The 15,166-nt window shown below is 44.3% G+C and overlaps 1 protein-coding gene across 1 annotated transcript in view; it reads right to left on the bottom strand.

Moving 5' to 3' along the window:
* Window positions 1-1,528: 1,528 nt before the first annotated feature.
* The window catches only part of RNF24 (ring finger protein 24), a 62,095-nt gene continuing 48,457 nt past the window's right edge, over window positions 1,529-15,166 (bottom strand). The window contains exons 4-6 of the mRNA XM_081096811.1: window positions 14,867-14,908; window positions 3,059-3,138; window positions 1,529-2,341 (exon numbers count right to left, since the gene is read on the bottom strand). Of these exons, the coding sequence (XP_080952937.1) occupies window positions 2,203-2,341; window positions 3,059-3,138; window positions 14,867-14,908 (261 nt within the window). The 3' untranslated portion in view covers window positions 1,529-2,202. The remainder of the gene's footprint in view (window positions 2,342-3,058; window positions 3,139-14,866; window positions 14,909-15,166) is intronic.

Raw genomic sequence — 15,166 nt, 5'->3', positions numbered from 1 at the left:
GCTTTGCACCTCTGGTCCAGTGCATACCAATGACCTCTGCTTTTAGCTGTGACACAGTGAAATGAATTAATGAGCCTCCCTATAAACACAGGGACTTGGTGAAGCTGCCTCCTTGTTACTGACACAGGGACAGAAAAAGGCTGCAACTGGAAGGCTATAATCCTACAGAACTGAGTGGAAGAAATCTGCAGTATAGAGCACAAGCATTCCTCTGAGGGGAAAAAATTCTCTTTCTTATTCGAAGCCCATAATAACAAGATGACATTTGTCTCAACGCCATTCCAGGGAAAATGATGGGTGGTGGTCATTAACTAGGCTAGTCCAGAAGCAAGCCTACTTGGTCACTAACAATATTTCACTGTAAACTGGGTGCTTTGCAGCATTCAACTCTATTATGCTACAGAGAACGCAGAAATGGGGTGAAAGTCCAAGTGTACAAATAGTTCTTTTCATGGGTGCCAAACAGGCTAAGGCTTTCATATAAAAATATTCCACACTTTACTTGCCCTGTTTAAGAAACAGTCCAGTTGGCATACCATAGGAATACCATACACTAGGTCACACGGAAACAGCCAATTCTGACCAAGTGGACTTGTAATTTTCCAAGCTGGATTCTGCCCAGCACTTTCCTAGGCTAATAGGAATTTTCCTCATCCTCTGACTGTAGCTACCTGAGCCACGGACAGGTTCCCTTTCCCATTCTAAGACGGTAGAGGCTGGATTCCAGAAAAAGTTCTTGGATAAGTGCCATCATCAGAATTGCAAAGCTTCCTCCATCTCTCCATACCATGCAGACAGCATTTCCAGTGAGAAACCGTCCCCCGCACACCTGATCCCCCGCACACCTGAGGGAGCAGAGGCAAAGCTGATGACAAGGAACCCATCCCTAGAATGGAAGGAGATTGAGAACAGGGCTGTGGAAAAGAACTACAAAGTTCTTAGCTAATTTATACAATATTCATGAATCTAAAGGACTCTGAGTCACTTCTAGAAAAGTTGGACAGAAAGAGCCAAAGAGTAACATGCACTTCTCTCCTATAAAGATACTTGCAATAGCAGTTAGTTTTCGCAAGTCTGAATGCTGAGGCACACACCAGTGAGTGAACAGCCCTGCAGGAGCTTCCTGAAAATATTTACAATTTCAAGTGGGTCCCTGGCTAAAGAATTACAGAGGGATCTTACTTGGGATGTTTTAAGTCGTTAAAAAGTCAATGCCAGCATTTTCTCTGAAGTAGGGAGAGGGCAAGAAGGGGAAAGAGGGCCGGCATCCTCCTGTCTCAGCAGGGCCAGGAGGACTAGCCATCCTCAGCTGCCTGAGGGCTCCCTCCCAAGACAGTGAGCCAAGGCCAGCAGCTATGCTGGAACCACACTGTGAACGGGGGAATGTGGACAGCTCTCCGAGGCCCCTGGGGCACACAGGGACAGCAAGGGCTCAGAGGCCCGGGCCCACTGGGGCCCCTGATGGGCAGCTTGGCTGTGCCTCCCTGGTGAGGTGGGTGTGGAATAAGAGGAAATGGCTTCTGACCAGGCCTTTCCAAGCGCATCTCATGTTTTTAGCTTAGGTAACTTGATAAGCAGATGTTGTAAAACTGAGGGAGAAGTGATGGTGAGGGGCACTGTAACCAAAGTCCTTGGGTTCCAAGATGATTTTATCAAAGGAATATAAGGTGAAAAGCCTTTGCTGGCACTGTCTCACCAACCAGGCAACCGGGCGTGCTTCGGCTGAGGTAACCACTGGTTTTGCTTGGCTCAGGGGCTGCCGGGAAGGTTTGCTGCTGCTCAGACATGCACGGTCTGCAGAGAAGCTCATCTGTCCACGGGGCGGGTGTGGGTGGCTTTGAAGACCTGCCCTCAGTTCCTTTCTCTAGCACTTGTGTTCATCTTCCCTTCTGCGTGACGAAAGTCACCTGACATGGAGAGAAGTGTCTGGACGACAGCATATAATTGAGTTGGCAAGAGACTCTCATGAAGCTCCTTGAACCAAACCTGCAGGCTCATTTAACTTCTCTTGGCGTGGGACGTGGGTACTGTCAGCTTTGGTTGTCACATGACCCAGAAGTCTGGGTCTTAGCTGGCCCAGGAGTTTTTCATGAGGCAAAGGAAGTGGCAGCTGGTGCCTGGGTAGAACAGCCAACACAGAGCATGTGTGTTCCGCCTGCCTCTGTGAGCGTGGGTCCTGCAACAGTTTGATCCTGTGGTGAGCTATACAATGTTCTCTGCCCCTGGCAGGGGCCCCTGTGGGGGTCCACGGTCCTGCTTACTGTGCAGCTGGGCCAGCTGCAGAACTGGCATGTTGCACAGTGGACACACTTTCCGAACCTCCAGCCACTTGATAAGGCACCTGCAGAACGAGACACCACAGGAGGGAAGACATCAGTCCCATGCCCACGGCACACCAGCCCGCCCACCCGCCCACACATTCTGCATGTTGAACACATCTGTTGCCCAGGACAGCCAGGTCCTAACGAGCTCCACCCTCCACGGAGAACCCACTTTATCCTCTGGAGGAGCCAGAGCTCCAAGCATGCTACCCCCTCAGTCATCATGGTTTCTTAAAGGAGGAAGTACAGTGAGGGTGGTGCAAAGTAGGAGAAATGACACTTTCTAATAGACATGCAAAATGCATAAAATTGCAAGAGAAGAGGAATATGAATATGTTTGCAGGAAGAGGAGAGAGCCCGACACTACCATTTACATTCAGACTCATCTATCTTGATTTAAAATAATTACAGTTTTGATTAACGTAAGATTTTTGGAGTGGAAGTTCTCATTAGAGCATTCCATTAAATAATGGTTTTATAACCTGGGCTCCCAGGAGGTGTGGGCTTGTCTGGCATTCTGCCCAAAGTCTTGCCGCGGTGCTCATGTTCCACAACCCCAATTCCTCCAGTGCCATGTACACATTACCCCCCCCCCCCCGCCCCCGTAGGGTGCTTTCTGCACTGTAGACCAATCATGAAGTCTTCAAGCTTGTCTGGCACTGTTCCAAGCCCACAAGTAGGTTGGTTGATGTGCCTCAAACTCAGGTTCCCTTAAACAGTTCCATGCCAATACTTACTTTCTGTGGAAGGCATGCTTACACGGGCAAATCCCCAACTCATCTCGAGGCTTGAAGTCTTCTAGACACACTGCACAGAGCTGAAAGATAAATTCACAGATGAGGAAAAGTGTCTTGCTAAGCACTCTCCCAGGTCACAAAGTAAAGTGCAGGCCCCTGAGGCCCAGCCATTTGAAGGGGTTTACAATGTCCCACAGTTTAAGTGAAAGAAGGCTGACTGGGCAAGGTCTTCTGAAGAAGAGCCTCCTTGCTCTTCCTGTCACATGTCTTCAAAGATGAAGGGCAGGTGGCAGAAGAAAGAAAGCAAAAGGCAGTTTCCTTTGCTTTAGTGAATCAGAAGGGTCTGACTTAGGTTAGTCCTCACTAGCTAGGCTGGACATGATGCAATCTGCCTGTGGTGTGCCCAGGGGCTGACTTTCTGCAGGGGTGCTCTGCCTGCTCAGCAGCATAGCTTCTGACAGGGACTGCTCATGCCCCGGGGCAGGCCCTGGGGCTCTCCTTTCTCTGGTAACATGCCCTCACTCTGGCACTGTCCTTCTGTCAGTATCTGTCTTTGTCATATAAAATGTTATGCAAGCCTGGCTGGTGTGGCTCAGTGTTTGAGTACTGACCATAAACCAGGAGGTCTCAGTTTGATTCCTGATCAGGGCACATGCCTGGGTTGCAGCCTCAATCTTCAGTAGGGGGAGTGCAGGAGGCAGCTGATAGATGATTCTCATCATTGATGTTTCTATCTCTTTCTCCCTCTCTCTGAAATCAATAAAAACGTATTTTAAGAAATGTATTCAAGAGTCTCTGAATTAAACTGGAGAAAATGTGCAAATGGGGCCAGGACAGCTGACAGGTGGCCAGGCTCCACAGCTTTGAACAGGCTTCTCCTTCACACCCAGAAGCTGGGGTTCAGCCACCACTTCTTGAGCACTTACCAGTGCGCAGGGACACCAACTATCACCACTTTTACCCACTTTACAGATGAAACAGAAGCTCAGAGCAAACACCATGTTTCCTGAGGCCAGGCAGTCGGTGAGTGTGGCTGGGCTGGGTCCCAGGTCTCCTGCACTGATGTGCTGTATTCCTTCTCTCTTGCTTCCCTGTCCTGGTTCAACCATGAACACTTCTTGCCCAGACGATGACATGGCCTCTCTTTCACTTGTTTATAACCTACGACATGTAACCCAGTCTTCTTAGGTTACGTGACAGGACATGTGGCTCTTGGTGCCCCATGGCCGGTGCCATGAATGTTGGCCTTCCAACATTCTTCCCTCAGGGCCTTGTGTATATAGCAGACAGGATCTTCAGGAAGGGGAGAAAGAATAACTATCTTATCAGACTTGGCATTACTGCCAAGACAGTAGGAGAGCAGGGAGGAAGGCAGGACCACTAACCTTGGCTTGGACACCCACTAGCTGCGTCATCTCTGCCATTCTGATGCCTCTCCAGCTCTGTTCCTTCATCTATGTAACGTGAGGACACTACCTGTCCACCTCCTTCTTAGGACTGTTACCAACTCAGGCTGGTGGGACCAGAGCTGAGGAGGCAGTACGGCAGTCTACCAATATCAGTGACTTTTATCCCAATGCTGCAATGGGAGCACTATTTTCAAGCCCATTTTATTCTGGAGGAAGTTTGAGAACACGCTGTTGGTAAAGATGAGACTCTAGCAGCTCTAGCTTTGGAGTGACCTTTTGGGACCTCAGCTTCCCACCTGTAAAGGGGGAATGATGTTCCCATCTCCTAGCTGTGTAATAGGCCTTATGGCCTTAAACACCCAGCTTCCCTCCCGGCACAGCCTCCGAAACATGGTCGGGACTGCTGACTCCGATCCAGCACGGATCCTACCAAAGGACAAGAACTTGACAAGTCACTCATTTTTATTTGCTTATTTTTCCAGGATCCCTCATTCTAAAACCACAGTCACCTGAAAAAAAAGATCTCACAAGATAAATTCTGACATGTTAAGTGCTAAAGGGACCAAAAGTCAAGGACAATCACAAAGAGAAAAGCCTCGGGTCTGACTTCTTAGAAGCTCCCTGAAGGGTCAAACTAATTTTATAACTAAAAAATATTTTTTTAATTGAGTTTTTACAGAGAGAAGAAGTAAGAGGGAGAGAGAGAAAGAGAGAGAAACATCAATGTGAGAGAGAGAATCCAGTTGCCTCCTGTATGCACTCTGACTGGACAGGTGCCCTGACTGGGAATCAAAATGATGACCTTTGGGTGTATGTGATAATGCTCAATCAACTGAGCCACACCGGCCGGGGCCTAATTTTACAACTTTAAAGATCACATTTTGCAAATGAGCTTTACTTTCCAATATGGTGTCAGAGCAACTAGACATCCATAGGCACAGAAGCATGACATGATCCCTAAAGCACAGGCAATCAAAGGGAAAAAAAAACTGACAAATTGGACTTCATCAAATCAAAACTTTTGTTTTGCAAAAGACCCTTTTAGGGTAAAAGATTGGGATAAATATTTGCAGATATTTTACTTTGTAGGCTTTTTATTACTGAGCTGTAAGAGTTACTATATATTCTGAATACTAGACTCTTAGACATAAGATTTGCAAATATTTTTTCCCTGTGGGTTTTCTTATCAGAAAACCATAAAAAAAAAAAAAAAAACAACACAGAAGAAAGTGGCACATTTTAAAAGTGGTAAGAGAAAAGAACTGTCAACCCAGAGTTCTATATCCAACAAAAAACAACCTTCAGGAATGAAGGTAAAATAAAGATATTCTCAGATAAAGGCAAACTAATAGAATTCATAGCCAGCAGATCTGCTCTATGAGAATTGTTAAAGGAAGGTCACTGGACAGAAGAAATATGACAAAAGTAGTAAACTTGGAACACTGGGAATAAAGAGCAACGGAAATGATAATTATCTAGATAAACATAATAGACTATTCTTCCTGTCTTAAATTCTCTAAAATATATCTAGTGGTTAAAAGTAAAAACATTTAACAATGTCTGATGGGATTTTCAATGTATATAGATATGCTATAACAGCTATTGCATAAAGGGGAAAGCATAAAAGGATCTATATGGATATAACATTTCTACATTCCAATTGAAGTGTGAAAATATTGATTCTTTTTGTAATCTCTAAGAAATCACTAAAAAATTATACAAAAAATAGTCAAAATCACAATAAATAAAGAATACTAAAAATGTTCAAGCAACTGAAAAGAAGGTAGGAAAAGAAATAAAGAGAGGAAAAAATGGAAGACGAATAATAAAATGGTAGACCTAATTCTAAATATATCAACAATTGCACTGAAGGAGAAACCAAGATGGCGGCATAGGTAAACACCGGAGTTTGCTGCCTCGAACAACCACTTCAAAAATACAACTAAAAGATGGAACGGACATCATCCAGAACCACAGATAGGCTGGCTAAGTGGAAGTTCTACAACTAGGAGGAAAGAGAAAAGTATACCTAGACTCAGAGGAGGCGCAGTGCTGAAGTAAAATACTAAGGTGCGGAGTGCATGCAGAGCAGGCTGGCGGCTGAGGGCGTGGTGGTTGTTTTCAATCGGGAGGGAGTCTCAGGCTCTGAGCTCCAGTTCCGGGCGAGTCTCCAGGGACCCAGACTCATACGGGAGAAGCGGGACTGTCTGGTATTGCTCAGAACCCTAGGGCAGCTTTCTCTCCAAGGGGCTTGCAGCGATTACTGGGACACTGAGAAGCAGAGCCTCTGAGGGCAAGACTGAGAGCATCCATAATTGCTAACCCCGCCCTGTTGATCCCGTGGAACCCGCCCCACCCAAGCCCTGCAGGGAGACTTTTACTGGATAGCCTCAGGCAAAGGCTAGATCCAGGAAGCCCAGAGGTCAGAGTGGGACCATCCAGTTTGCAGCTCTGTGGAACCATAAAAGACACACTCAGGGGGCAGACTCAGTGAGCACCAAAGCCCCATCGAAGCAAGTCTAGCCCCAGAGGGGTGTCTCCAGCACAGAAGTTCTCCCACTGCAGACACAGCTGATTCTCACAGCCAATTGGCCTGGAGGGCAATTCCTCACAGTGATAACTACAACAATCAAGGCTTAATTACAACAAGTCTGTGCACAAAGCCCACAAGGGGGTGCACCAAGAATGTCTACCTCAGGTAATTGGGACACTTAGCACAGAAAGGCACTCTATCGACACAGCGAAGCATAAAAAATGCTGAGATAAAGAAACAGGACACAAACGACAGAATTGGAGGAAAGCAAACTGCTGGATATAGAGTTCAAAACCACACTTTTAAGGTCTTTAAAGAACTGTCTAGAAGCCGCCGATAAATTTAATAAGGCCCTCGAAAAGACTGGTGAGACCGCCGATAAATGTAGTGAGATCCTCAAGAAGACTGGTGAAACCCTCGATGTTGTGATAAAGAACCAACTAGAAATTAAGGATACACTGACTGAAATAAAGAATATTATATAGACTCCCAACAGCAGACCAGAGGATCGCAAGAATCAAGTCAGAGATTTGAAATACGAAGAAGCAAAAAACACCCAACCGGAAAAGCAAAATGAAAAAAGAATCCAAAAATACGAAGATAGTGTAAGGAGCCTCTGGGACAGCTTCAAGCGTACCAACATCAGAATTATAGGGGTGCCAGAAGATGAGAGAGAGCAAGATATTGAAAACCTATTTAAAGAAATAATGACAGAAAACTTCCCCTACCTGGTGAAAGAAATAGACTTACAACTCCAGGAAGTGCAGAGAACCCCAAACAAAAGGAATCCAAAGAGGGCCACACCAAGACACATCATAATTAAAATGCCAAGAGCAAAAGACAAAGAGAGAATCCTAAAAGCAGCAAGAGAAAGAAAATCAGTTACCTACAAGGGAGTACCCATACGACTGTCAGCTGATTTCTCAACAGAAACTTTGCAGGCCAGAAGGGAGTGGCAAGGCAAGAAATATTCAAAGTGATGAATACCAAGAACCTACAACCAAGACTACTTTATCCAGCAAGGCTATCATTCAGAAGTGAAAGCCAGATAAAGAGCTTCACAGATAAGGAAAAGCTAAAGGAGTTCATCACCACCAAACCAGGATGATATGAAATGCTGAAAGGTATCCTTTAAGAAGAGGAAGAGAAAGAAAAAGGTAAAGATACAAATTATGAACAACAAATACACATCTATCAACAAGTGAATCTAAAAATCAAGTGAATAAATAATCTGATGAACTGTATGAACTGGTGATTGAAATAGAATCAGGGACACAGAAAGGGAATGGACTGACTATTCTTGGGGGGGGAAGGGCTGTGGGGGTGAGGGAAGAGATTGGACAATAATCGTGCACCTATGGATAAGGACAGTGGGTGGGGAGTGAGGGCGGAGGGTCGGGTGGCAACTGGGTGGAGGGGAGTTATGGTGGAAAAAAGAGTAACTAATGTAATAATCTGAATAAAGATTTAATTTAAAACAAAACAAAACAATTGCATTGAATGTAAATGCTCCACACACACCGATTAAAAGATAGATTTGCAGAGTAGATCAAAAAACATATCTCAACTATGTGCTGCATATAAGAAAACTCAGTTCAAATATAATTATACTAGAGGCCTGGTGCATGAACTTTGTGCACTGGAGAGGGGGTGTCCCTCAGCCCAGCCTGCGCCCTCTTGCAGTCCGGGAACTTTTGGGGGATGTGAAATAAGCCAGTCAGAGAAAGACAAGTATCACATGATCTCACTCATATATGGAATCTAGTGAACAAAATAAACGGGTGAACAAAATAGATATAGAGAGATAGAAGCATGGAACAGACTATCAAATCTCAGAGGGAAGGAGGAGGTGGGTGGGTGGGTGGGTGGGTGGGAAGAGATCAACCAAAGAACTTGTATGTATATATGCATAACCCATGGACACAGATAATAGAGGGGTGAAGGCTTGGGGTGGGGGGCAGGTGTGGACTAGAAGGGGACAATGAGGGAAAAAAGGGAATATCTGTAATACTTTCAACAATAAAGATTAAAAAAAGAAATAAATGAGAAGACATAATATGTTTATAAATTAGAAGACTTGACATGGTTAAAGATGCCAATTTCTCCCCAAGTGATTTATAGATTTAAAGCAATACTAACCAAAATCCCAGCAGGATTTTTATTTAAGATATAGGCAAGCTGATGCTAAAATTTACTTGGAAGAGCAAAAGAACTAGTTAAAACAGTATTGGAAAAGAAGAATAAAGTTAAAGGAATTACACTACTTGATTTTAAGACTTACTATAAAGCTATAGTAATTACGGCTAAAGAGATAGACAATAAATCAATGGAACAGAATAGAGAATCCAGTAACAGACTCACAGAAATATAGCCATCTGATTTTTGACAAAGGTGCAAAAGAAATTTAATGGAGAAAACAACTACTCATCATAACCAGAGGTGGGGACATTGTGGTGAACAAATTAAAGAATAAATGCAAACAGCAAGTAGATGATAGACTAATGCCAAGACTCTCAGGCTTCACCTGAAAAGCCCCAGATCTGACAACAACTGTTGTCCCCATTGGCAACAATTAGCTAGAATTGAGTGCTAGCAACTCCTCTCAGTACGTGCATGTCCCAGTGTGTCACAGCTTCCATGGCACCTGTTTCTCTTGACCCCAAGATCCATCAGATGCCATTTATTATCTCACTTGCATGGTTAGAAACAGAAACATGTTTTTTTTTTTTTTTTAAAGAAATGTGTTCCTCTATATTTATGTTTCTGTTAAAAGGTGGAGGAAGAAAAAAAAGGGTAAACTATGAGTTTTAAGAGAGGATATTTTTCTTTATAGAAAGACAATATATTATCACTAGAGGCCCAGAGCACAAATGGGTCCCTGGGCGTGGCCTGAGGGAATAGGGCTGAAATCGGCATCCAACGTCCCCCAGAGATGTGGTAGTGCGTGAAGTAGCAGGTGGCTGGGAAGGAGCTGCTCCTGCTCATCCCGGCCCCACTCAACCCGGTCAGCTGAGCATCTGGCCCCCGTCTTCCACTGCAGCCCCTTGCATCTCCTGGTCTGCCACACCCAGCTATGGAGAAGTGTGTTCCTAGGGTGGAGCTCCCGTGGCCTCGCTGGGGGTGCAGACTGAGGCTCAGAGAAGTGGGGTGAGTGCCCAAGGGTAGCCCAGGGCAGATTGGGGAGTCGTGGTAGCTGCATGGCCAGGCTGCCCACTTTGTGTGCCTTCCTGCAAGTCCTGGGTGGCTCCAGTCTGATAAGAGGAGGTGGGTGCTAGGGATGGAGTTCGCAGTCTCTATATTTAAAAAAAAAAAGAGAGAGAGAGAGAGAGACCACGAACTCCATATTTTATTGATTTTTTACAGAGAGAGAGGGATAGAGAGTTAGAAACATCGATGAGAAGCATCGACCAGCTGCCTCCTGCACACCTCCTATTGGGGATGTGCCCGCAACCATGCCCCTGACCGGAATTGAACCTGGGACCCTTCATTCCGCAGGCCGATGCTCTATCCCAGGGGTGGGCAAACTTTTTGACTCGAGGGCCACAATGGGTTCTTAAACTGGACCGGAGGGCCGGAACAAAAGCATGGATGGAGTGTTTGTGTGAACTAATATAAATTCAAAGTAAACATCATTACATACAAGGGTACGGTCTTTTTTTTTTTTTAGTTTTATTCATTTCAAACGGGCCGGATCCGGCCTGCGGGCCGTAGTTTGCCCACGGCTGCTCTATCCACTGAGCCAAATCAGTTTGTAAATTTGCGGTCTCTTTTTTCCCTCCCTCCATCCCATGGTCCCAGCTACCTGGGGAGGACGCGGCTGGAGGGGTTGATGGGGTCAGGGTGCTGCGCCTCCCTGGGAGCAGTGAAATTTGGGCAGATAGCCTGGCCTCTCAATGAGAACTGCAGCTTAGCCCCACCTACTTGCAATCTTTCATAGACTAATCGCCTGTTTCTCTTTTCGTCTGTCCAAGTTGACTGCCCCCTGGTGGTCAATGCACATTACAGTGACCAGTTGACCAGTCGCTTAAGCTTTTATATATATACTAAAGGCCTGGTGCATGAAATTCATGCACGGGAGTGGGGGATCTCTCAGCCTGGCCTGCACCCTCTCTCAATCCGGGACCCCTCGGGGTATGTCCAACTGCCAGTTTAGGCCTGATCCCTGCAGGAATGGGCCTAAACCGGCAGTTGGACATCCCTCTGGCAATCCGGGACTGCTGGCTACTAACTGCTTGCCTGCCTGCCTGATCGCCCCTAACCACTTGCCTGCCTGACCGTCCCTAACCACTTTGCCTGCCTGCCTGATTGCCCCTAACTGCTCACCTGCCTCCCTGATCACTCCTAACCACCTCTGCCTTGGCCCCCGCCACAGCGGCTTTGTCCGGAAGTATGTCTGGAATGACATCTGGAAGGTCGTTCGGCTGTCCGGTCTAATTAGCATATTATGCTTTTATTATTATAGATAGACTAGAGGCCCGGTGCACAAAATTTGTGAAGGGGGGGTCCCCTCAGCCCAGCCTGCACCCTCTCACAATCTGGGACCGCTGGCTCTTAACTGCTCACCTGCCTGCCTGCCTGATGCCCCTAACTGCCACCCCTGCCAGCCTGATCACCCCTAACTGCCTCTGCCTGCTGGCCTGATCGCCCCTAACTGTCCCCCCTGCTGGCCTGGTCGCCCCCAACTGCCCCCCCCCCCAGCCTGGTCGCCCCCAACTGCCCCCCCTTCTGGCCTGGTTGCCCCACGCAGCCTGCTGTTCAGTCATTACTGTTACTGTGACAGCGCCCCAGACAATTTGCATGTTCCTCTATTATTAGTATAGATGCTCAAATATGTATATATCACCCTTTAGCTTCACTTATAAGTGTTGCCTAACTCCTCGACTGGTAGGAAAAACATAAACAAAAAATGACATAAATAGTTGCAGATATAGAGCTAACTGTCTAGGACGCTGTGGGAGGTAGGCTGGAGTGGGGTGGTGCCTGGGCATCTGAGTCTGCAAGGTCCCAGGAAGGTTCCCTTATGGGAGCAAAAGCCAAAAAGATCATGGATCATGTGATACCAGACCTCTCAGTGTATATACCAGGTAATAGCACCCTCTGAACATTCCATGACTTTCTCATTTACACGCTCTTCTGTGAGACTTCTTGAGAGCATAAATTAGTATGTATTTTATGCTTCTTTGTGTCTCTATGATTTAGTACAATGCCTGACATGTTTTATGTATTCAATAATTTAAAAATTATTTTTAAAATTTAATGTTAACTTATTTTCCTTCTTTAAAATCAAGAACATTGCATATAAAACTGACTTCCATTCGACCAATTTCCTCTAATCTTTTTCTTCTTTTCTCCTCCTCTGTGTGATCATTATGTGTCCTTCTCAAACAGAACACTTTGCAGTCTGCATATAAAACCCATGAAAAACCTAGTGTTTATTTCATTTTACATATACGATATAAACATTTATATCATCTTGCAACTTGCTTTCAAGATCCCATTAGAGATTTTTCCAGGTTGATTGTTGTACTTCTAGATAGAACTTGTTCCTTAATTTTGCCTGCTTTATAGTACCTCATTGTATGAGTCACTGTATCAGGTTTCCTTTCTTTCCTCTCTCCCTCTCTTAGTGGGTGATCTTCCAGTGTATCATGCTTTATTTATTCATTATGCTACTGATGGACACTTAGCTTGTCTCTGATTTTTCACTATTGTAATTATTCAATAACAGTATTCATACTGAAATCACTGTATAATTAGGCTACCCACACTCAAAAGTTTGACAAAAAATAGTTTCATTACCAAAAAATGCAGCTGGAAAGAACCAAATGAATTGTGAAAAATGCATAATGCCTCTAAACACAAGCTGTAGAGCAAGGTTAGGTTTTCCAAGCCATAGTTTTAAATAGCAGGGGAAGGGTAAATCAGTAGCTTGGTCAGATCCAACAGAATTGAAATTGGTGGGTACAGCTGGGGTACTAATTCTGACAGACAATGCTGCCACACAGTGCACTTAGGATAAAGACTCTAAACCAATGGGTCAGACCAATAAGGAAGACTTCTATTCCTGACAAACCTGGTTATTCAATATTGCTAATGTATGTCAGAAGAGACTCTAAACAGAAAAGGGATCACCCTCTATTACTTCATGTTAATTTTGGCCATGTGCCAAAGTTAACTTCTGGGAAATTTAAAAAATCAAACAGTAATTGATGCTTGAGTTTAATTCAAGGTTAGGCCTAAAGTGCTGTAACATATCAATTCTGATTAAAAATATGCAGAAAGAGCAAAGGATTTCAAGGTGTTCAACAATATAAATCATTTTTATTATTATTCAAATAATTTCACAATCTATCTTTAAAGAAGAGATGGACAATGTAGCTTCACCACAGTTAATCTAAGAAAACAGATATTACACGTGCAACTTTCCAAGTCCTTGCTTTAAACACCAACTCAAAAACTCAGAAAGAGAGAAAGGGCCCTAAAATTAAAAATAAATTCTGAACATTTGTAATTAGAGGCAACACAAGGAATAAAATTAGAATTCTTATAGACTATGTGTCTTAAGGTATATATCAGGACACACACACACACACTTTTGTATTTAAGTTACAAAGCATAATTACATAGGGAACCCCTATGGACCACACCATGCAACCTCAACACGAGATAATCCCAAGGATATACCTCTCCCTGTGTGTTCTTCCCTATTCCACTACTCTGCCTCATCTCCCCAAACTCCTACCTCCAAGAAATAATCACTGCCATTTTTGTGACATTGGTAAGAAGGAACTACTGGGAACATTTTTAAGAGTGAAATTACTGCAAATTCACCTTGAGTAGAAAAACCAACATATCTATCTCCTATTCATAGAGCACTGACAGACAGCAGCATCCCTGCTGCTATGCGATCTTACATGGGCACCATCCCTATTAAAAATATGAGTTATGTTATTCTTAAAGTCTTCACACAATTGATTTTTATGACCTCATCCTCAAGTATTCTATTAAGCTGATAAAAATAAGCCAAATTTTATTTATTTAGATAGTAATCCTCACCTGAGGATATTTTTCCATTGACTTTGAGAGAGAGTGGAAGAGAGAGGAGAAGACAGAGAGAGAAATATCGATGTGAGAGAAACACATCGATTGGTTGCCTCTTGCATACACCTCGACCAGGACCAGGGCCCAGAAGAAGCCTGCAATCAAAGTGTGCGACCTTGACCAGAATCGAACCCGGGACCCTTTGGTCTGCAGTCTGATACTCTATCTACTGAGCCAAACTGGCTAGGGCTTTCCACTGATTTCTAGAGAGAGTGGAAGGGAGGTGGAGGGAAACAGTGAGAGAAACGTGGATGTGAGAGAGACCGACATAAATTGATTGCCTCCTGCATGCACCCCGGGCTCCAACCTGGGCTGGGGATTGAGCCTGCAACTGAAGTATGTGCCCTTGACCGGAATTGAACCCATGACCCTTCAGTCCAAGGGCCGATGCTTTGTCCACTGAGCCAAACCGTATACGACAAAATAAACCTAATTTTAAAAAATCCTCACCTGAGGACATGCTTAGAGAGAGGACAGGAGAGAGAGAGAGACATCAATGTGAGAGAGAAACATCGATTGGCTGCCTTCTGTAAATGCCCCAACCGCAGATGGAACCCACAACCTGGGTACGTGCCCTGTCCAGGAATGGAATCTGCAACATTTTGGTGCACAGGGCAATGCTCAACCAACTGAGCTACTCTGACCAGGCTAAATAAACTTAATATTTTTCAACTTCTGAAATAAAGATGTTTAAGCATACCACAGCACACCACTTTATTAGAAAACAGTTCAAGAAAAGATTAAAATACTTATTAGGCAACTTACTTCATGTAAATTCAGTTCTTTTACTTTCTCTTTTAATATAACCTGTAAGACAAAAAGTATGTTTTTATGCCCATTTAAGTCTGTAATTTAAAAAATTTCTCATACTTACAGTTTTCTTTGTATATATAGCTAATTTCCCCTTATTCAGTATTGAAGAGAATTTCTTTTACAGTTTTAGAACATTTTATCAACATTCTTTGAAATTGAACAATGATGCAATATTCTTCTGGAAAGCAATTTTATAGTCTCTTTGACAATAGATTAAATTTTGGGAAAAGACATTAACACATGCCCATATAG

The sequence above is a fragment of the Myotis nattereri genome (genome assembly GCF_964212035.1).
Source record: "Myotis nattereri genome assembly, chromosome: 8".
NCBI lineage: Eukaryota > Metazoa > Chordata > Mammalia > Chiroptera > Vespertilionidae > Myotis > Myotis nattereri.
This window is presented reverse-complemented; position numbering and strand designations above follow the sequence as displayed.